Source organism: Lagenorhynchus albirostris, chromosome 15, assembly GCF_949774975.1.
Source record: "Lagenorhynchus albirostris chromosome 15, mLagAlb1.1, whole genome shotgun sequence".
Lineage (NCBI taxonomy): Eukaryota > Metazoa > Chordata > Mammalia > Artiodactyla > Delphinidae > Lagenorhynchus > Lagenorhynchus albirostris.
The window spans coordinates 79,540,718-79,562,685 of record NC_083109.1 but is presented as its reverse complement, the minus strand read 5'-3'; the positions used below and the strand labels follow the sequence as shown (position 1 = coordinate 79,562,685).

At 53.3% G+C, this 21,968-nt stretch overlaps 2 protein-coding genes across 4 annotated transcripts in view; both read right to left on the bottom strand.

Moving 5' to 3' along the window:
- Positions 1-1,757, bottom strand: part of DTX2 (deltex E3 ubiquitin ligase 2) — a 33,500-nt gene extending 31,743 nt beyond the window's left edge. For 2 of the 3 annotated variants that reach the window (XM_060122287.1, XM_060122290.1), the window contains exon 1: positions 1,627-1,757. The gene's annotated coding sequence lies outside the window, so the exon portion shown is untranslated. Of the gene's footprint in view, positions 1-265; positions 431-1,626 lie in introns of all 3 variants that reach the window. The other variant, XM_060122288.1, reaches the window with a different exon arrangement.
- Positions 1,758-12,279: 10,522 nt separating this feature from the next.
- ZP3 (zona pellucida glycoprotein 3) lies at positions 12,280-19,419 on the bottom strand. The gene is made up of 8 exons (XM_060123555.1): positions 19,111-19,419; positions 16,981-17,099; positions 16,166-16,269; positions 15,912-16,089; positions 15,700-15,817; positions 13,096-13,187; positions 12,832-12,959; positions 12,280-12,497 (listed from the first exon to the last, which is right to left on the bottom strand). Exons 1-8 carry the CDS (start codon positions 19,417-19,419, stop codon positions 12,280-12,282), a joined length of 1,266 nt encoding a protein of 421 aa, XP_059979538.1.
- Positions 19,420-21,968: the final 2,549 nt, after the last annotated feature.

Here is a 21,968-nt window from a genome sequence, read left to right as displayed (position 1 = left end):
CAGTTCAAATGCAGAAACCGTGACTCGTGTCCTTCATCCCATAAAGCGCGTCTGAAGGCGGAAAGCATCTTCTAAGACTGGTTAAACAGGAGAAGCTGCTGGCAGGAAGCCACCTGAATTTATCTGAGACAGTTGGCAATCAACAATCAACTCCCAGGGCTCACTTTCATCCTGGGGACCTCAAGTTCCACCCTCCCCAGTGCCCACTTTCTCCACTGAAAACCAGATTGGGAAGGCAGCAACGTCAAGTCCCCAGGGCTCCCACCTTTTCTCTCTGGAGAGCGGGCACAAACTGTGCCTTCTTGGTGGAGGTACCAGATCCTTAGGAGGAGTGACTTGTTTGAGTTCCCATCTTGATATAAAATTCAAACAACAAAAACCGGGCAAATGTGAAAGGCTTGCTGACTCAGCAACACAAATTCCAAGGCACCTTTGCCAACAAGGAAGAAGATGATCAGGTTTTAAATTGAAAAACAGGAGTTAGTGAAAACGAATTCACAGATGTCCAGTCTGTGTGCTGTGGCTGGGGACTGGAAACCACCAGATTCATTTTCCAACAGCCTGGGCAGAGCAGAAGGTACAGTAGTCTCCCTCTGCCCACTCAGTAACCAAGGGGATGGCTAAAAACAACAACAACCACCACCACCACCCCACAAAACAAACACACACACGCTAAGCCCTTCCACAGAAAGGCCTGAAAGGACTTCGAAAGCCGATCTGCAGTGTAGGTATCCAGGGAATCAACACACCAGAGACGGAAAAAATTTGGCCAAGGTCACATGGCAAATGAACAAGAAGCCCAGTTATAGTCATACTGATGGTTTAAGTAAAGCCTGATTTTGGTTACCCGAAAGACCACCTTCTACAACTCTACAGGAGCTAGGATAGCATGCAGAAATATTTTGAGTTTCTTAAGGGTCCAAGCGTCTCTGCACAAACTATTTCCACTGCTTTTGGCACTTAAAGAAGAGGAACCAGTGTGGGGGACAGCAGCTGGCTGAGAAAGGGTAGTTTCAGGGGGGAAAAAAAAGCGTCCTAAATCCTTTCCACAGCATGTACCTTATGCCCTCCCCAAGAAAGTGACCCAGGGTCCCAGGAAATAGGCACTTCCTGGAAGTCAGACCCTACATGAGGCGAGTTAGGAGTTAGACTAAGGAGGCAAACTCCCCTAAAGTACAGCCCCTGGCTCCAGTGAGCCGTCCACCGGGAGGCAGACCCCAGCAGAACCCAAACGCTAACTAGGGCAGCCGGTGGCATTATCACCACCGCCTCCTCCAAGCCCTGTGAGAAAAGGTACACTCCCACAGACGGACCAAACTCTGGGTCTGCGCCCCTCCCCCTGCTAGCCCTTCGGCTTCCACCCCGGCGTTCACCCTCCCACCAGGTCCGGTGCTAAGCTCCCAGCGTCTCCCAATTCCCCCAACTCCCTCCTCCGGGACATCTACCCGAAGGCGGGTCCCCACAATCCCCCCCCTCCCCCGTCACCCCGGGGCTCTTCTCCGGCCCGGCCCAACCTTACCCCACGCCCACGCCCGCCCCCTTCCGGTCCCAGATCGGCTCGGTCTCCCCCGCGTCCCCGGGACCCCAGCCCTGGCGACGAGCAGGTGGCCTGTCCGCCCCTCTCACCGAGGCTGAGGAGGGCGGGGGGGCAGGCGGACGACACCGCCGAGCTCAGGCTGCAGCCCCCGCTGGGCCTGGGCACGGCTCAGGCTCTGCCTCCCAGCCTAACGAAGAGGCAGCCAGAGTGAAACAGCGTCGCTTCCTTGCGTCCCAGTGCGCATGCCCAGGACGCTGGGCCTTCTGGGAAACGTAGTTCCAGTGGAACAGCGGGGGGGGCGGGGCCGAACTCGACGTTCACCTGTTTAGGGGGTATGTATCCCAAGAGAGCTTCGTGTCTAGCTGGGGAGACAGACACTTAAACATACAACTACAGGACTCCCCTGATGGCGCAGTGGTTAAGAATCCGCCTGCCAATGTAGGGGACACGGGTATGAGTCCTGGTGCAGGAAGATCCCACATGCCACGGAGCAACTAAGCCGTTGCTACAACTACTAAGCCTGTGCTCCAGAGGCCGGGAGCCACAGCTACTGAGCCTGCGTGCCACAACTACTGAAGCCTGCACGCCTAGAGCCCATGCTCCACGACAAAAGAAGCCACCGCAATGAGAAGCCTGCGCACCACAATGAAGAGTAGCCCCCGCTCACCGCAACTAGAGAAAGCCCGCGTGCAGCAACGAAGACCCAACGCAGCCATAGATAGATAGATAGATGATAGATAGATAATAAAAAATTAAATTTAAAAAAACACACACCGGGGCTTCCCTGGTGGCGCAGTGGTTGAAAGTCCGCCTGCCAATGCAGGGGACACGGGTTCGTGTCCCGGTTTGGGAAGATCCCACATGCCGCGGAGCGGCTGGGCCCGTGAGCCATGGCCGCTGAGCCTGCCCGTCCGGAGCCTGTGCTCCGCAGCGGGAGAGGCCACAACAGTGAGAGGCCTGCGTACCGCAAAAAAAAAACAAAAAAAAAAACACACCTACAATCTAGGTGGATAAATGTAATAAAGGAGTGAGAGTATAGAAGGGGGTGCCTAATGCGGGGTGGGGGGGGAGGTCAGGAAGACATTGCAAAGGAGGTGACATCTGAATTGGATTTTGAAGCCTGTATAGGGGTTTGCCAGATGGAATACAGGGAATCCCTTGCAAAGGATGAGAGATGTGAAAGTGCCTGACACATTCAGGAAGCAGGGACATGTTCTGTGTGGCCAAGGCAGAGGGTACATGGATGGGGTGAGGACAGAGAAAATGGATTAGGGTGTGGCAGGATATGGGGAAATGTCTGGGTAAGATTATGATGGACTCTATATGTCATGCAAGAAATTTAGGCCACTGGAGTCAATTGAAGATTAAGCAGGGGAACGAGAGTAGGCATTGCATTTTAGAAGGATACCCTTGTGGTGGGTGGAGGATAGAGAAAGGAGTGGGGAGACCAGTGTGGAGGTGGTTGTTCAGGTCGAAGGTGATGAGGCCTAAACCAGACTGGTGACTAGTCTTTTGGGATCATAGACCTCCTGTAGAAAGCTAAAGAAAGCTATTCCCAGAAAAATGCTCAGATGTGTTCACACCTGTGTATACACATACATTTTTGCATACAATTCCAGGGGATTCAGAGTCCTCTGAATCTTGAACTCTAGTTGAATATCCTTACATAATCTAATGTCACTCATACTTTATCAGGGATTTGAGGAAGATTCAGATTGCTGGAGATGAGGAAAGAGCCCTCCCCCAACATTCAGTTCAAACACTTCATTTTATAGAGGAGGAGAGAGGGGGAGTAACCCACCAAAAGCTAGTGAAGGAAGAGAAGGAACAACTGCAGCAGGCCCAGTTTCTTGTACCCTAGGCTGGGTATAAGAGCTGGGTCAGCTCCCCATACCACCCAGAAGTGACTTAGAGGACATAGGCTTTGAGACTGGGGAGGCATCAAAGTCAGGTTCTTCTAATTATGCCCAGAGCCAGCTCTCCATTGAGAAACGAAGGGTAGCGTTTTACCTGTGATTTATACTAGATGCCTGCCGCGGCTACAGATTAGGATGGGACCACTTCCCTTCCCCTCTCAGAGCCTCAGTTTTCTCAGCCATAATCATTAACAACATGTCTAAATCACCTAGTAGGTGCTTCCCTCATTACTCCCATTTTAAAGATGAGGACACTGAGGACTTCCCTGGAAGTCCAGTGGTTAAGACTGAGCTTTCACTGCAGGGGGCCCGGGTTCGATCCCTGGTCCGGGAACTAAGATCCCACATGCCATGCAGCACAGCCAAAATAAAGAAATAAATAAAATAAAAATAAAAAGATGAGGACACTGAGGCTTAAGTGAGGACACAGATCTTAAGCAATGTGTCCAAGGTCACATAGTTGACAGCTGAGAGCTGGTCTTTTTTTAAAAATAAGTTTATTTATTTATTTTTGGCTGCGTTGGGCCTTCGTTGCTGCGTGCGGGCTTTCTCTAGTTGCGGTGAGCGGGGGCTACTCTTCACTGCGGTGTGCAGGCTTCTCATTGCGGTGGCTTCTCTTGTTGCAGAGCACGGGTTCTAGGTGCACAGGCTTCAGTAGTTGTGGCACGAAGGCTCAGTAGTTGTGGCTCATGGACTCTAGAGCGCAGGCTCAGTAGTTGTTGCACATGGGCTTAGTTGCTCTGCAGCATGTGGGATCTTCCCGGACCAGGGCTCGAACCCGTGTTCCCTGCGTTGGCAGGCGGATTCTTAACCACCGAACCACCAGGGAAGCCCTGAGAGCTGGTTTTTATATCGAGGTAGTGTCTGACTCCAGACTTGAGCACCCCATATAGCTGGCCTCACTGCAGGAGAGGTGGGGATGCAGATGAAATGGTCTGAACCATTAGAAAAGCCTTTCAACACCCAAAAGATATTTTAAGTGTTTCCTTTTTCCTCAGTGAAACACTGGAGTGTTTGTCCAAAACCCCACTGCACATACACGTAGACACTCAAATGGGTAGAACAATGGTGAGAGGCTGGCTGGGAAGGTTCTGGAACCTAGGCTCTAGAGAGGGGAGGACCTCTAAACACAGACTGTTGGAGCTCTGGGGAAGTCTCAGGGGCTCAAGGTTGAGAACCAGTGTGGGAGGCCAGGGGGAAGGCTGAGGCGAAGTTCCACAGGGACAGGAAGTAGGACACGGTCTGGAAGACTGGGTGCATGGGAGTGTCTTCCCATTAGGTAGAGCATGCTAGAAAAGTGGGGAGGTCAGTCAGTCAACCTCACACAGAGTGTGAGGTAGGGGGAGGGGTCAAACAGCCAGGTATGAGGCTCTGGAGAGATCTGGGCTAGAGATGGGGATTTGGGGGTCACAGGCGATGAAATTGAGATCACCTGGGAAGACCGCAGAAGAGGCGCAAAGGTCAGTCCAGGGCTGAGGAATGCTGACTTTTGAAGGACAGATGAGAAGCAGAAGTGTCTGGGGAACAGGCTGGACTAGGGGACACCAGGTGAACATGATGGCAGAGAACCAAGGGGAGGGTTCCATGAAGGGGGAGCTCAGTGGTGACAGACACTCTGAGAGGCCCAACCAGCTGGTCCCCTGGTGGGGAGCCCATCCCAGAACCCAGGGCTCCTGCCTCCAAGTCTTGGGTTCCCTCATTTTTCAGTCAACCGGCTGATGTCCAGAAAGTTCCCAAACTTCTGACTTAGGGACAGGAAGGCCATTGGTGACCACACAGTGGCTTCCATTGAGAGGCAGGAGCTGAGGCCATGGAGGTTAGGAATGCAGTCTGGAAGCATAGGCAGCTGTTCCAAGAGCAATCTTTGTGTTCCACACATGGGAGGAGGAGATTGAAGGGGGTGGCAGAGGATAAATCCACACGTGTGGAATGATGCCACTTACGTAAGGATGCCCGTGGCCGTGTGCACTTGGGAAGACGCCCAAAGGGCGGGGGGAACAGGTGATAGTCACTTTCTTTGTACTTTTCCTGTAGCATTTCACTGTGTCCCAATGAATAGTTTCCATTTTTGTAACCTAAAAAGAAAGACTATTTTTATTTGGGGAAAAGTAAAGAGTTCCGGTCGTGAAAAGAAGCGAAATAGGACAACAGCGAGAGGGAGAACGGGGGACAGAGACTTTGAAGTTTTAGGCAGGAGAGAGTGAGTGTGCTGTGCTCTGAGGCTACAGCAAGATGTCCCTCAGTTAGCTGGAAATGAGGGAAACTGGATTGGCCACTTGCAAACTGAACTTTAAGCCAATACACATAGAACGGGGCTGGTTAAATAACCCTGGAACACTAGGTAGAAAGAATGAGGAAGACTCACAGGTGCTGATGGAACTGGTAGCCAAGATCTATTGTTAAGTAAAAAAGGAACTTTCAGAGCAGAGGGTTAGAGTAGAATGGGCACTTTTGTGTGTGTGTGTGTGTGTGTGTGTGTGTGTGTGTTTGTGTGTGTGTGTGCATTTTAATTTTTATTGGACTACAGTTGATTTACAATGTTGTGTTAGTTTCAGGTGTACAGCAAAGTGAATCAGTTATATATATATACATATATCCACTTTTTTTAGATTCTTTTCCCATGTAGATCATTACCGAGTATTGAGTAGAGTTCCCTGTGCTATACAGTAGGTCCTTATTAGTTATCTATTTTATATATGGTAGTGTATATATCCCACTCTCCCAATCCCAATCTCCCAGTTTATCCCTCCCCCCACTTCCCCCTTGGTAACCATAAGTTTGTTTTCTACATCTGTGACTCTGTGTTTTGTAAATAAGTCCATTGGTACCATTTTTTTAGATTCCACATGTAACAGATATCATATGATATTTGTCTTTGACTTACTTCATTCAGTATGACAATCTCTAGGTCCATCCATGTTGCTGCAAATGGCATTATTTCATTCTTTTTTATGGCTCAGTAATATTCCGTTGTGTATATGTACCACATCTTCTTTATCCATTCCTCAATCAATGGACATTTAGGTTGAGTCCATGTCCTGGCTATTGTAAATAGTGCTACAGTGAACACTGGGGTACGTTTGTGTGTTTTAAATGCACACACAGGCTTGGAGGCATAGATATTTTCTGAGAGGAAACCTAAGATGCTCCAAGAAGGTAAGGGATGAGCTGAGGATTTTTATTTTATTTAGTATGCATTCATGCTGATTTTTTCTATCACAAAAATATGAGAATGCCCCCCAACACATACACACAGTAGAGTAGGTTAGGTATGCCTTGTGGGAGCTGAAACATTCCAGGTGGAGGCTCTGTACTAAATCGTCTGCCCAGAAGGGAAGACTTTTTTTTTTAATTTTTCTTGTGCTGAGAACTCTTTTTTTTTTTTTTTTGCGGTACACGGGCCTCTCACTGCTGGGGCCTCTCCCGCCGCGGAGCACAGGCTCTGGACGCGCAGGCTCAGCGGCCATGGCTCACGGGCCCAGTCGCTCCGTGGCATGTGGGATCTTCCCAGACCAGGGCACGAACCCGTGTCCCCTGCATCGGCAGATGGACTCTCAACCACTGCGCCACCAGGGAAGCCCTTTTTAAAAAATATTTATTTATTTGGTTGCACTGGGTCTTAGTTGCAGCAGGCAGGTTCCTTAGTTGTGGCATGTGAACTTTTAGTTGCGGCATGCATGTGGGATCTAGTTCCCTGACCAGGGATGGAACCCGGGCCCCCTGTATTGGGAGCACAGAGTCCTAGCCACTGTGCCACCAAGAAAGTCCCAGGAAGACTTTTATTTTTTAAGGTCTCACAGGCTAGCATTTGTGCCACCCACCGGCCTTGAGGGCTCCCAAGCAACTGAGAATGAATGATGTGGCCCAGGAAAGAAGTGGCCATAGAAGGCGGAGTGGTGGGGGCCAAAGGAACTTAGATTAAAAAACAAAGTTCTTCAACTCCACTCCAGGTGTCAGGGTTTACTGCTTCCAAAGGTTCCAATCTTGGAACCAGCCCCTGGCTCACGCTGGAGCAAGAAAAGATCGACTTCAACCTGGGAAAAGGCGAGACATTAGAGCCCAGCGACACCACTGAGGGGCTCAAGCACTTTCTGATGTTTTGCTTGGAAAGGCAGAATTTTGCCGTTTGGTGCCTCAGCTAATGGGCCTCCATCTGACACTCTGGAGGGCTCGTCTGATTAGAAGCCACAGCTGCCTTGCTCATTATTTCTGATGAATTGACAGCACCTGGCATCTCTGGGTGATGGCCTCGCTCAGGACCCAGGTGCGACCTACACAGCCAACAAAATCGCAGTGGTTTTGCAGCCCTGAGGAGGGAAGCAGTCTCACCTGAAAGCACCATCTTATGTCATTCCCAGTCCCTGGGAGCCCAATTTGATGAACTGGTTTGTCCTTCTTGCTAGTTCCCTTGCTGCCAGTCTGAAATAACTGATGTGAACTCACAGTTAATTCATTGGAGAAGTTTGTTTTAAGTCTAAGCAATCCCACTTGACCTCCAGCCTCCACCCCACAGTTATTGTTCTTATTGTAAATTAATGCTCTAGCACCCTGCTGTTAAAAAAAAAAAAAAGACAACAAGCCTGAGGTGGGAGATAGACGGGCCCCAAGCTGAACAGTTTCTCCCCTGTGGACAGAAACTCCACAAAAGCAGGATGATGGCGGAGGCTGGGCCCTGCCCAGATAAGAGATAATAGACGACATATTCCTTATTCTTGAAATCAAGGAGACCTCCCTGACTACACATGCACAGAAAGGCTCCTTGGAGGTCAAAAAGGGAGGGGGCACCAACTCATAGTAAGTGATGTCAACTACCCATAGGCCTCTTCGCTGGAATCCATCTTGGCTAAGAGATACACACGCACACAGGGAGGACCCTGAGATATACCAAATATGGACTCAGAACCAGGTAAAGCAACATGATTGGTCAAAGGAAACCCAGAAGAAATGCCCCATATGAGTGATTCAAACTGCCACGAGTGTGTCACTCTCGCTCTGAGCCCACCCGCGTGTCTATCCACGTGTACACTTCTTTCTCCTAATAAACACTTGCTTCACTACTTTCCGTCTCTGTGTGGAAATTCATTTCTACACAGCTGACGGGCCAGGGACTTGTCACTGACCACTGGTCTAGTGGCTAAGATTTGGTGCTCTCACTGCCGTGACCTGACCTCAATCACTGGCCAGGGACTGCAACCCTGCTTCAAGCCGCTGCAAGGCCGAGGCCACCGGAGATCAGGCCCAAAATGGAGTCAGCTGTGCTAAGCCGCATGTCAGCAAACCAAGACTTATTACCTAATTGCAGTTTCAGCCTCTCCCAGGAAAGTAACCTTTAACCAGTCAATCTGGAATTACCTGGCCAGCACTACTGAAGTAATTCACCCCATAGACCCTTTCTGTCCCCCATAGGAAGGTGACTTTGCCTGAAACAATCCACTCTTTGCTAGAAACTTCCTTTTCCCGCCCGCTTCTGCCTATAAAAGCCTTTCACTTTGTACAGCTCTTTGGAGCTCCTTTCTATTTGCTAGATGGAATGCTGCCGAACTCCTGAATTGTGGAATGAAGCCAATAAGATTAAATTTACTCAGTTGAACTTTATTTTTTTTTAATTTATTTATTTTTTGTGGTACGTGGGCCTCTAACTGCTGTGGCCTCTCCCGTTGCGGAGCACAGGCTCCGGACACGCAGGCTCAGCGGCCATGGCTCACGGGCCCAGCCGCTCCGCGGCATGTGGGATCTTCCCGGACCAGGGCACGAACCCGCGTCCCCTGCATCAGCAGGCGGACCCTCAACCACTGCGCCACCAGGGAAGCCCTGAACTTTATTTTTAACACTCATTTGGAATCTTGAGTTGCTCAAGAGAAGGGATCAGTTGCGGTGTGTGGACAAGCAAGGTGTCCTAACCTGAAGGCTGAGGGCAGGTGGTCCCTTGGGAGACACAGTGTTATCTTTCTGGTGATATCCAACCTCCTCCTGGAAACTTCCATTAGCCCCTAGGAGCTGCTCACAATCCATTGATTAAAATACCTGATAAGTCTCACATCTGTCAGGAAAAATTGTAAAAGACAATTTTGAAATGGGCGAAAAGTTAATCTGGAAGGGTGTTAGAGAACACCTAGGTATCTGATTCTATAAGAATCTGTGCCTTTCCTAGTCTTTGACTAAGGTATTTTACAAAATCAATAGTAATACAAATAACTCTTACCCATAGAGATGCAATTGCTTTCTGTCTGTGAAAGCCATTTTTGCCTCTATCAGCAAATTCATGCCTGCATTCCTGATCACCTTTGTAAATCTGTTTTTTGGATTCTCCTTTGAACCAGTTTTTTCCATCTTGCAGTTTCCCTCAATGAATGAATTCAAACAAGATCTCTGACATGTTTTAATTTTATATTTGTGGGATGATTTTTTTTCGTTGTTCTTTAACATAGCTCATATCTCCCTTTTTACCCCTTGCTATTAGGAAGGCAAAATTTTAAGATTAAGTTGTCTTATTTTTTAAACTTTTTACCATGGGGGCACACCCATAGGCTGGAGCTGCAACCTGGTCCAGGAGGGTGGAGTGTGGGGTCTCCCAAGAGAGTGAACAGGTGCACTTGGAGCCCACAGGATGTGCTATGTGACTCTGGGCGCAGTTTTAAACACTCAAAGTGTTGATTAACCGAGAGTTTCCCAGGATATAATAGGGACTTTCCCCAAATGCCCGGGAAAGAGGCGGTCTGAGCAATGGGCCTGCCATCTTCCTCCCTTTCCCACGGAAGCTCCACCTTGAGGCGGGAAGGCAGGGTCCTCTGACATTACCGCTGGAAGTGGCCTCTCCGCCCGAGCTGAGGGCACCCACCTCCTGGAAGTAGCTGGGGCTGACACTTGAGGTTACGTCCTCGGCACACTTCCTCCCCATACCACACGCAGCCACTTCCTCTGAGAACAGCAGAAGTTGAATGAGAAAAGAGTTCCCGAGATGTTGCAACACCCAGGACAATGAGGGCAAGTAACAGGTGGGTGGTCCTAGCAAGGACCGTCTCCCAGGGGGTCCTGGGAGTAGCCTTTGCTTGGAGACCAGCTCTGAACACACACTGCATTCCAAGTGTCACATGAATCCTCACCATAATCCTGAAGTCCAGAACTCCCCCATCTGAAACAGGATGATTCTTAGGAGGAGGAAACGGGCTCGGGCAGGGGTAGAGCTGGGTGGGATGTGAGACAGGCCATTTGGCCCAGGGGTCGTGCTGCATGACCCAGGATTCCACCAAGTGCTCTGTTACTCAGTCTTCAGACAGTCCCATCTTACAGATGAAGTGACCTGCCAGCCCGGCCGTGGCAGGGAGCCAGGCTGGCTTTTCGTCAGCCTCCAGGTTTTACTCTGCTGCTCGGTTGATCTCCCTGACAGAGATGGCCCATCCATGGCACTCAGCCCTTCAGTGGCTCTTTTTCATGTTATCAGCCCTATGTGGCCAGCTTCTCCACTCTCCCCCTTACTGGACATCCAGGTCCTCTATTCCTACAGCCACAGGTTCTCACCATCCTCTCCTCCCTCCACACCCACCTCCCCCATTTTGCCCAGCTAGGACCTGCTCGTTGTTTGAGGATTTGCTCCAGGATCACCACCTCCAGGAAGCCCACCCTTTCTACCCCTGAGACTTTTACTCCTGTACAGCACACCTGATGGGGGCGGGGGACAGGAATCCTTCTTGATGGAACTCCGCTGGCCCAGAGTACTTCACACACCTGAATCAGTTGGGGATTTTGTTGAGATGCAGATTCTTAGGTCTGGGATGGGGCCCCAAACTCTGCCTTTCCCACAAATCCCCAGGTGATGCCCAACGGTGTTCACAAAACCATGCTTGGAGGGGAAGGACCTAGGTCTTCCTGTACTTCTGAGGCCCAGAATCTCACAGATCTTGCTCTGAACGTATTTAAGTGCCATTTGACTCCAATCAGTTTATGCCTAACAGCCCTGCCCAGCAGGTACCAGCCCCGTTTTGCCCCCAAGGATGCCCAGGCTCACAGCAGGTGACTAGCAAAGCTGGGATTCCACAGTGAAGGAGATCTTCACCCAGTGAGAATGAGTCGCAGCTGGTGGTGAGGTTGGGGAGCTAAGGGGCAGCCGATGGTGGGGACGTCACAGCCCTCAACAGCGGGAGCACGGCCACCTCCCCTGGAGAGGGGCCACAAGCTTCCTGGGCACCACCGGGGCACCATTCCCTTGTTGAGCACTCCCAGAGGCTGTGGCCAGGGCCTGGGGGAGCACGGCAGCTTCTGGGGGGGAGTGATGAAAGTGAGGGAGGCCGAGAGGCAGCTCCCCTCGGTCACAGGAGGGCCTGAAGCACCCACAGCTGGTGACTTGGCCATGACACTCACCCCCCAGAAGGGCTCCCCTACAGCAACTTCAGGTCCCAGGTGACCATGCCCTAGACCATCACTTCTGGCCTTTGGGCTTCTAGCACGTGGACATGTGGCTTCGTGCCTGCTGCCATTAGGGAAGGCGACTAGAAGTCCTTTCCTCCCTGCCCCCAGCCCTGGCATCAGACCCATAGGGCCCAGAGCCAGGACCCTCTGGCCCCCTAGAAGCGGGGCTGGCAGGGCCCACCCTTCTTTAGCCCCCAGCACCTCTCATCTCGGCCTCCTTGGAGATGTGGGATTATACTCGCCCTGGGAAGACAAGCCCCACCCGCTCTGATACACAGACTTGCTAAAGACACAATGGTACTTCAGTTTCGCCGCTTGCACCCACGACCCTGTTACAGTCCACCCTCCGCCCCTACACAGCCCCTCCCAATTCACCCCCATCTAGTTACTGTGCCACACCCCAGGGGTCACTTTCTTCTTTTATTGGGAAGCAGACACAGGGCACACGGGGTGGGAAGCAGCCCGACGCTTCCCCGTGAAACCCAGGACGATGGTGGCCAGAGTCAGGGACACCACAGTGGCCAGGCCTAAGCCCAGCAACACCGAGGGGGGAGAGGAGGTGGACCCTTCCACACTGTGGTCTCTAGTCTTCCCCAGGAAGATCAGTGGCCCCACTGTGACATCTGCTTCTTCTGTCACTGAAAGACAAGACATCCAAGGGTCACCTTAGTCCCCACACAGGAGTCAGGTTAGGGGTTTGGGGTTGCTCAGTGGGTTCTAGACCAGTAGGTTTAGTTCTAACAGCTGCATATTCTCCCACACCCCTGATTATGTGTCACGACTCCAGGATGACTGCAGAATGGCCCCAGCCGACAGCAGGGTGAAGGCTTGGGGCCTCTCTCACTTAGCCCCGAAATGGCATCCCCCTAGGGGTAAGCAGCCTTAAATGGGGAACAAGTGTCACCCTAGAGTGACATCCGGTGCCCTAGACTGAGGGGAGGGCAATAGACCTGGGGCCCTCTGGAGACCTACCATGCCTGCGACTGCGGGGAACAGACTGTCCCTCCAGGTGGCGCAGCCTCCTGTAACGGCCTGATACGCCACAGCTCCCCTTGTTACAGCATCGACAGATATCAACAGGGCCTTCTACCGGGGACCATCTGAGAGGGAAAGACATAAGGGTCAGACGGCTGTGCAGTCTGCAGGAAGCGGTTTGCTGATAGTAGGCACCTTGGGGGAATCAACAGGAGTGTGGCCAGTTTGCTACCCCGGTTATGTCCAATCTGGTCTCCTCACCTATTGGAGGACTTGCTGAAGGAACAGGCCTTGCTTATTTGGTCTGGGACTCGGTCAACCGGAGTGACCTTCAGGTGGCAGGTGATATATATCTGGAAATAAGAGCAGCTGTTACGAGGTGGAGTTCTACGCAGTGCAGTGACTAGTAAGCCAGTTCTTCTCTAACCCTTAACCCTTGAGGGGGAGGGGAAGCCCACTTTAGGGATGGGATAGTGCAGGCTCAGAGGTTAACCCGCCTCAAACTTCAGAGCAAGTTGCAAGTTGGATTCTAAATCGGCACCATCATCTTTATTCCTCTGGTCTTTCCCCTACTTTTCCAATCACTTAGCATGCCTAAGCCCCGGGGCCCATTAAGTCAGAACCTCAGGGACAGGAAATCAAGTCCACAAGGGCCAAAATCCCACCCGACCAGCTGGAGTGGGGGGGTTTTTGACAAAACCAGAGCTCAGGTCAGCCTGCATCCTTTTGGAAGAGGTTCCCCACAGTCAGAGGTCCCCCTTCATACTTCAGGGTCTCAACACACACATGCACACACCCCCCAAATCCTGCAAAGAAACCGAGGTGCACCGCCTTTCCTAAAGCCTTCTGCAGAACCACAAGCCTCGGCCGCCACCTAGTGGCCAAGCGTGCCTGCAGGGTAACCGTTTCGGAAACTTGAACCAGCCCAGCTGCACTTCCGGCTGCCTCTGCCTTCCATCTGCACACACACCCCAGCCCCCTCACCAAAGAAGGGCTTCCGGGTCCCTTAGTGTTCCCACTCCAGGAAGGGAACCGCTTTGAGCCTCAGCTTCTTCCCAGAACATGTTGCTGATGCTAACTGGGGCCTCAGATCCCAGGGTGGTTCCTCGTTAGCTTTCTCCCTTGTGCCATAGCCGCGCCCATCAGCCAAGCCACCCGCCCACCTTTGAGGGAGAGCCGTCCGAGAGCTCAAGGCTGCCTTCCGTTGATCAGGATCGCCCTCTGATCTTAGTCACCCCCAGCCCATCCCTGGAGAGGCAGACACCGGCTCAAGAGTCACCCATGCTGATGGCCACCACCTGTGTGAAGCCTCATCCCCTCCTTCCTCACCCCTGGACCACCTGTGAGGTCGATTCCCTACCCCAACCAGCATCTTCTACCCTAGGCCCCCCAGGGTCACCGAGGTGGGCACTGGCACCCTTCCCGAGTCTATTTTCTTTTATCCCCAGCCCCATTCAACCCAGGACCTGCCATCAGAAAGCTCCAGGACATCTCCCAGTAGCTTCAGTTGTGCCCTTCCTTTTATCTGTCTACCATCTGTAGCAGATAACTTCTGTTCTCCGAACAGAACTTCTGGGTGAGGTGAGGTAGCAACAGCGAAGTCTAAAAATTCACACCGCTTGTCCCTCAATGCCAGCCAGCCACGTAAGCCTCTGGTTTGGCGGTTTGTAAACCTAGCTGCTGATTAGACGCGCCAGGGAGCTTAAAAGGCTCCTGATGCATTTCTAAATAAAGAGACTAGTGGCTAGGTATGGTGAGATACTAGTGGTAGAACCTAGATGGTAGGTACATAGCTGTTTGCTGTGAAATTCTTTTGGCTTCACTTTTGAAGATTTTAAGAAACTGGAAAAGTTGATGCCAGGTCCCACCTCAGTGAAATGAAAATATATGGGAGGTATCAGTATTTTGATGGTCCTTAGGTGGTTAGTACAGAGCCAGAGCTGAAAACCCCTGCTTTAGTCACTAATCCTTCCTGACTAGCTATTCCAAATTTCACATCCTCCCAATCCTATCTCAGGAAACTTGTTTAAAAACTTCTTGATTGTCGTTTGTAAGATTCTACCAGCACTTTCTGGCTAGAGGCCAGTCCTACCTGTGCTTCCTGCCCAGCCATCACGAGCGATCCACGTTTTAGCTCCCTCCCCCCTCTGCCACCCTGAGTGTCAAGTTGAGCTTCCTAGCTTAGTGGTTCTCAAAGGGTGGACCCCAGAGCAGCAGCATCACCAGGACCTGGAAACTTATTAGGAATGCAGATTTCAGGCTCCACTCCAAACCTTCTGAACCAAACCCTGGGTGGGGGGCCCAGTGGTCTCTTTCAACAAGCCCTCCAGGTGATACTGATGCACTCAGGTTTCAAAAAGTCACAGGTCTAGCCTATGATCAAGTTCGAGAAGCTACCTAGCATGAAAAGTTCACCCCTGCTTCCCTTGCCCTTCTAGAAAGCCTACAGGAAGGCTGACACCTGCTCTTATTAAGTCCTTTACTCAACCCACCTGGGTTCTGGCCCTGCTGACCTTGGTGAGGACAAAGTCAGTGACTTGGTCATCAGGTGCTGCATTGTTGGTGCTCATCCGATGTGAGCTGTCAGCTAGGTCTCCTGCGCTCCTATTCTCCTAGTTCGTTCTCTTTCCAGGATCCCTGAATTTCTCCATCCTTCATGGATTTTCTACCGGTCTCTTAGGGCCTGTGCCTCCCCAAAGATCTCACTAGAGCCCATGGCTTTTTCTACTTGATAAGTTACTAGGATAGGGCAGAACTATTAAATCACTGCTTAAGGGGACAGCTAGTGAGTGACCACACCGGCTAGTAAGCCTGGTCATCCTGACCCTATGAGTTCAGCCTTATTCCAGGCTCTTAAGCCATTACCGTGTTTCTGGAGTCATTAGCAAAGTGGAACACATCCACTGTGAACTGGAGGGTCTCTGGTCTGGGTCTGGGTGCTTTGAAAGCAGATGAGGCATCGGTGAGACCGTCCACGAGACAACTTGAAAGAGAACAAGTGAAACACAGTTAAAGATTGAGGAGGTGACACAGGTCGTGTTGCACAAGCGTTCCCTAGAGAGGTAGCCCAGCCTTACCCGTGGAAGTCCACGATGGTGTGATAAGGGGAGGTGTTCCAGTCCGGCGTCAGGGTGGCCACACAGTGGTCCACGAACACTCGCAGGGGCACGTGGCTGCCGGTGTGGACTTGGGCCTGGAGGTGGGCTCTGTCTCCCAGCTGGAAGGTGGGCGTCGTCTTCTCGGTGCTCCAGTTCTCTGCAAGGCACGGCCAGGGTGAGGGTCTGCCAGAGCGCCCCCTGCTGGCCGCCCCCTCCCAGCTCTCCTTGCTCACCCTCCATCAGGCGCAGGGAGAAAACCAACTTCTCCTCCGAGAACATCGTGGTCCTGAAGGGCACCCAGGTGGGCAGGATGGCCCAGCTGCTCACGTTGCCCTGCCTGGGAAGAGAACAGCAACCGTCCACACCTGGCCCGGGGCTCCAGGTCCCTGGGCTGCAGCCCCTACTAGTGACACACTGCCCTCCTCTGGGGTGTGTACGGTTCTGCCCAGATGTGTCTGCCCACCGTCCGAGGTCCCCCTCTCCAGGATCTTGTTCTGGGAAGCCCTTCCACACATGCCTCATCCCTTGTTTCCTCGTGGTATCAACACCATCTCCCCTCCCCACTCCCAGATAGGAGGGCAGGGTTCAAGGCCTTCACACTCCGCCCAGCACAGGGCCAGGTGTTGTAGTTATAAACCAGTCGCCCTGTCCTCCCACCTTGATGCCCCAGTTCACAGGCACATGCTTCATGCTGGGGCCTCCCCACCCTTGCTCAGCCACTGCGGGAAAGCCAGAGGGAGAGAGCAGGTTGTGATGGCCAGAGTCAGAGCCTGGAACCCACCCCTGCGCTATTGAAAGACCGCTTCTGAGCTCTGAGGGCGCCAGTGGCCGGGCAGCCTCGCAGCTTTCACCAAGAGGCAGCTGTGGCCCGGACCAATTTCAGAGGCTCAGAGCAGAGGCAGCAGGCCCTCCATTCCCGCCAGGACTGAGTGCAGGGACCGCAGCCCAAGCACCTCCCCCTCCTCACAGCTAGATGCTGCCAGGGGGCTGACGTGCCTGCCGAGGGACCTCTGTGTCAGGGGCAGCAACAGGCCCATCCCACACGGACCTGGGGTAGCGGCACTCAATGGGGACCTCCGCGCGGTTAGTCCTCAGGATGGACAGGTTTCCCACAGGGCGGGGGTCATGGAACAGGAAGGTGCTGTACACCAGGGCGTTGTCGGTCACCTGAGGGAAAGGGGAGGGGTTAACTCTCCCAGCATCACCTGCCCTGATGTGCCCGGCCAGGGGCAGGAGGGCCGTCCGCTGGTGGTGGAGAGAACACAGGCCCTGGGCTCAAAGCCTGCTCTGCCGCTGACAACGTGGGAGAGCCTGGACAGGCACCCCCTTCGCACCTCTTTTCACCCCAAAATGGTGACACCACCGCAGGGAGTCTGGGTAAGCTCCGTGTCATCACCAAGCAGTGCCCAATGACCAGAGACATCGGGTGTATGCTCCCTTCTCAGACTGCTGCCCTCACCCCACCCTAACACACACACACACACACACACACACACACACGCACACACACACACACACACACATACACACACACCCCACTTCCTTTTCCAGGAGAGGCCTGAGGCCAAGAAAGCCTCCAGGAAGAGGCAAGAAACTTCCAGGAATTTTAACTCACTGCCACAGCAGTTACTACCTAACTCGCCCTCCCCCTTCTGACTTATTCTCAAGCCCATTTCACAGAAGGGGAAGCTGGTTTTTAGCGGTTGCCTGAGGCCGGAAGAGCACAAGCAGGTGCTGCTGGGGCAGTTTGCAGCACCTGCCCCCTGACCCCAGCCCCCCAGTGAACGGCTGCCTGGCCCTGCCCTCCGCCCGCTCAAACGTCAGGGGAGAATCCTAACTGTCTATCAGCAAGGGTCCCAGGTGGAGCGGCTGCATATATGTGGGACCCAGTGCAAAGTGAAAACGTGGGGCTCCTTGTTCAAAAGGAAAGAATTTCAGGACAGCAGAGCATCACTAAACCGAGTGTGGGCCCCGAGAACCGGCACAGGTAGCGTTCCCAGGAAGCCGCCCCGTCCCCGCAGGATTCTCATCTGGCGAGACTGGGCAACATTGTCCTGGGGAGAGGTGTCATCAGGCTGTGCTCCACGGTGGAGTCAGCTGGGGATCTTAAAGCTACCGATGTCTGTCCCCACCTCCATTCCGATTTAAGGTGGGCTGTGGGAATCAGGAGTTTTAACCACTCTCCAGGTGATTCTAATGCCCCGAGGCTGGGAGTTACTAAATTAGGATTATTCCTTAACTCCTGCGGCCTCCCTATGCTCTCCCCAGGGAAACAAGGCCCAGGAGGCTTCAAGGACAGCCCTGGACACCACACTGAGACCAGAGCCCCAGAGGAGGACTCCGGGGGGCTGATGGTGCTTCAAGGCCAGGTGGGCAGGGGGGCATGACAGAGGGGAGGACAGGCTCTCTGAGCCGGAGCAGAAGTCGGTCCAGGGAATCGTGCACCAGCTGGGCCCGGTCCGGCCCTGCCTTGCTGAAAGGCCCCTCCTCTAGTCTGAGGCTCTGCCCCTCCCCACTCTCCTTGGGAGGCGTCTGGCCCGAATATTACTCAGCTCTCTTCCTGTACGTGCCCCCTACTTGGGACTGCTCCTATGCGACCCACTTTGAGCCTCTTCAGCAGAGATGAACACGATGCCCTTTGCCCCCTCCCTCAACATCACTTTTAGTTCAAGGCTTCAAAGCCATTAAACATGAATGAGGGATGCCAAAATTCTGGTGTGTTTTTTTTCTGAGATGACTTCCGAGCTTTCTGAGGTGTCAGAGTTCATCTCTTCCATACAAATTTCTAGGGCCCCTCACAAGTGCTGGGCTACCCGCAGGGGATCCTATCACACCCTCCTCCCCTACATCAGCTACATCTCTCCTGGATGCCCTCCAGGGGTTCATAAATCCTCAGGAATCGGAGTGGGGGTGCCCAGTCTGGCCCAAAGTGCACTGCCACCTCTGGACTGCACCCCACCTCCCCAGCGTAGGCAGCTAGAGGCAGGAACTCCCCCGCATCCCCATGCCACTGAGGCCCAGCTTCAGGCCTCAACTACTCCAGCCACCCGACCCCACAAATGAAAGGAATTCACCCCAGCCCCGCCTGACGCCGGCTCTGCATCCACACTCCCCATCACCGGCCCCCTCCCATGTCATCCCACCGAGGCCGGGGCTGCCGAGGGGGCCCAAGCCTCACCTGCACACTGTTGCCGCATGCGTGCAGCCCAACCTCAAACCTGACCACGGGATCTGTGTCCATAGAGAATAGCGGCTCACAGTGGTCAGGGCCCAGGGTAAGGTCTGCAGGCCTGATGAGCTTCCCGGTGCCAAAAAGGTCTTTGCTGACAGTAACCACCAGCTGGTCCTCCTGACACTCCACCATCACGGCGGGTGGCTTCAATGGCATGAGATGCTGGGATTCATCATGCCAGACGGGCCGGGGGTTGCACAGCTCCAGACTCCCCCAGAGCAGAAGGCAGACAAAGAGCCTACAGCTCGGCCCCATGGTGCCTACAAAACCGCTCCCACTGGCAACTCCGGGGCAGGCGCCACCCCCGCCATCTTATACCCCGGGTGATGGTTACTCACACCTGGGCTCCCAGTTGCCTCCCTTCCCCAGCCAATCCAGTGGGCTAGGCCTCCGCTGCTCAAAGTGGCTCCCGGTCCTGCAGCATCGGCATCACCTGGGAGTTGGTTAGAAACGCAGACGCTGGGACTTCCCCGGCTGTCCAGTGGTTAGGACCCCACGCTTCCACTGCAGGGGGGGCCAGGTTCGATCCCTAGCTGGGGAATGAAGATGCTGCAAGTCGTGTGGCACGCCCCCCACCCCCCCCCCCCCCGCTCAAAAAAAAGAAATGCAGACTCTCAGCCACAGCCCAGGATGACGGAGTCAGGATCTGATTGTTTGCTATCTCCCCAAGTGATGTGTATTCACATTAAGGTTTGGCAGCCTGCTCAGTCATAACTTCTCACCCCTTCCCTACTCCCACCCCTAGGGTTCCACCCTTTGCAAGGCCTTGCCCTCATTGCCTAGAGAGGGAGCTGAGAGATATCCTGGATTGCTGGGGCGGGGTGGGGGGACCTGGAGAAAGGCCTTGATTGAAGGATGAGGAGGATTTTATCAGAGATGGGAGCTCTTTCAGAGAGAATCGGAGGCATCACTAGGAGACCAGGGTATGTTGTGAGCCGCTGCTTAACTTTACGGGAGGTAGGAGGGAAGGGCGGTTCAGGCAGAGGCAGCTGTGTGAACAAAGGTGTAGATGGGGCACTGGGTGGGCTTGGGGGAAAACCCCAGGAGCTCAGAGATGCTGGGGCCTCAGGTCCCCAGGGGGCAAAAGTGGCAGCTTAGGGAGCTGGGGAGGTGGATGGGGCAGGATCGTGAAGGTGCTGGGCTGAGATGCTGGACTTTGCTCTGGGGGGCAGGGCGGGGAAGGCCACAGAAGGGTACTGAAGCAGATGCACCATCTGGCGAGCTCTGGCTGGGGAGGGGTAGGACTGGAGACGAGGGTCAGGGGGCTACTGCACCAGTCCTGGCGGAGGAGGTAGAGAAGGACTGACAGACAGGGTCAGCCTGTACTCATGGCCTACTCTGTGCCAGGCCTGGCTGAGACTCCTTCAGGAGGGGAGAAAGAATACAAAAAAATTCACGGCACTGAATTGCCAGGGGCAGAAGTGTGTACTCTCCAGCAAATGCTTGTTTCTAATGTGACTGAACCATACATCTAAGTCGCTTAACTATACTTCCTTGGTGTTTTTTTTTAATACTCTACTTGTGCAAAAATAAATGCAGGGGAGAGACTGCCCGCACAACTTCTTCTGACCTGATCAGCACGGGTGGGGGGAGGGCGGAGGGGGGAGGAAGCCAGCAGAGAGAAGCAGGTGAGAGGTCAGGCTCCAAGCTCGCCTGAGTGGCCTACGGCAGCAGAAACCCTCCCACCTGGGTTTCCTGCCCAGCAGGCCCAGAGGGAGGGAACCAGCTGTGGCCTGAGGCCCCTGAGGGACAGACAGCTGGAGAGAGGGGAAGGGACCCCTCAGAACTTGTTACCCACAGCCGTGGGTTGGTTGTGGTGGGCTGGGGATGAGCCTCCCTGAAGCCTCACATCCGTCAGCCTCTCTCCCTCTCTGCCTTGGAGTTAACCCCCCTTAGAGGGCTTCAGGAAAAACAAGACAAATCTGTGCGGGGCGTGGCGGGGGGCGGGGGTGAGGCATGTACTGCTAGGGGGAATCTGGGTGAGGATGGGGGAGAGTCTGGACGCACACGGGGTGGTGGTGAGCATGTGTGTTCCCCTTGTCCAGAAGGAGGACTAGAGACACCTCCATCAGGGAGCATGGCCAGTCCAGCCCCCAGGAACCCTGAGAAGTGCTGAGAAGTGCTGCCCCCTGGTGTCCAGGATGCACCAAAGCACGGCCACCAGCTCAGAGCATTTTCCTTAAAATTCTTGAAAGCCCAGATAGTGGTTTCTAAACACTATTCCTCTTTAAAAGCAGGACCCAGCTCTTCTGGGAGAAATGGCTGATTCCAGGGCTAGGGCCAGGAAAGACAGGTGAATCTGGAACATCTTGTCATGCCAGAAAATGCCCACAAGTGGTTAAGGATCTGCCTGCCAATGCAGGGGACACGGGTTCGATTCCTGGTCTGGGAAGATCCCACATGCCGTGGAGCAACTAAGCACCCCCCGCGAGCCACAGCTACTGAGCCTGTGCGCCACAACTACTGAAGCCCGCATGCCTAGAGCCTGTGCTCCGCAACAGGAGAAGCCACCGCAGTGAGAAGCCCTCGCACTGCAATGAAGGGTAGCCCCTGCTTGCCACAACTAGAGAAAGCCCGCACGCAGCAACGAAGACCCAGCACAGCCAAAAATTAAATAAATAAAGAAATAATTTTAAATGCTCGCAAAATGATGAGAACGTGTCAAAAGAACACAGGAGTCAAATTAATGGGGTGGGGGGTGACTGGCCAAATTGGGGACAACTGTACATCAGAATGAATAAGGACAGTAAGGACTACACATTGAATAAAATAAGAATTCCTGGGCTTCCCTGGTAGCGCAGTGG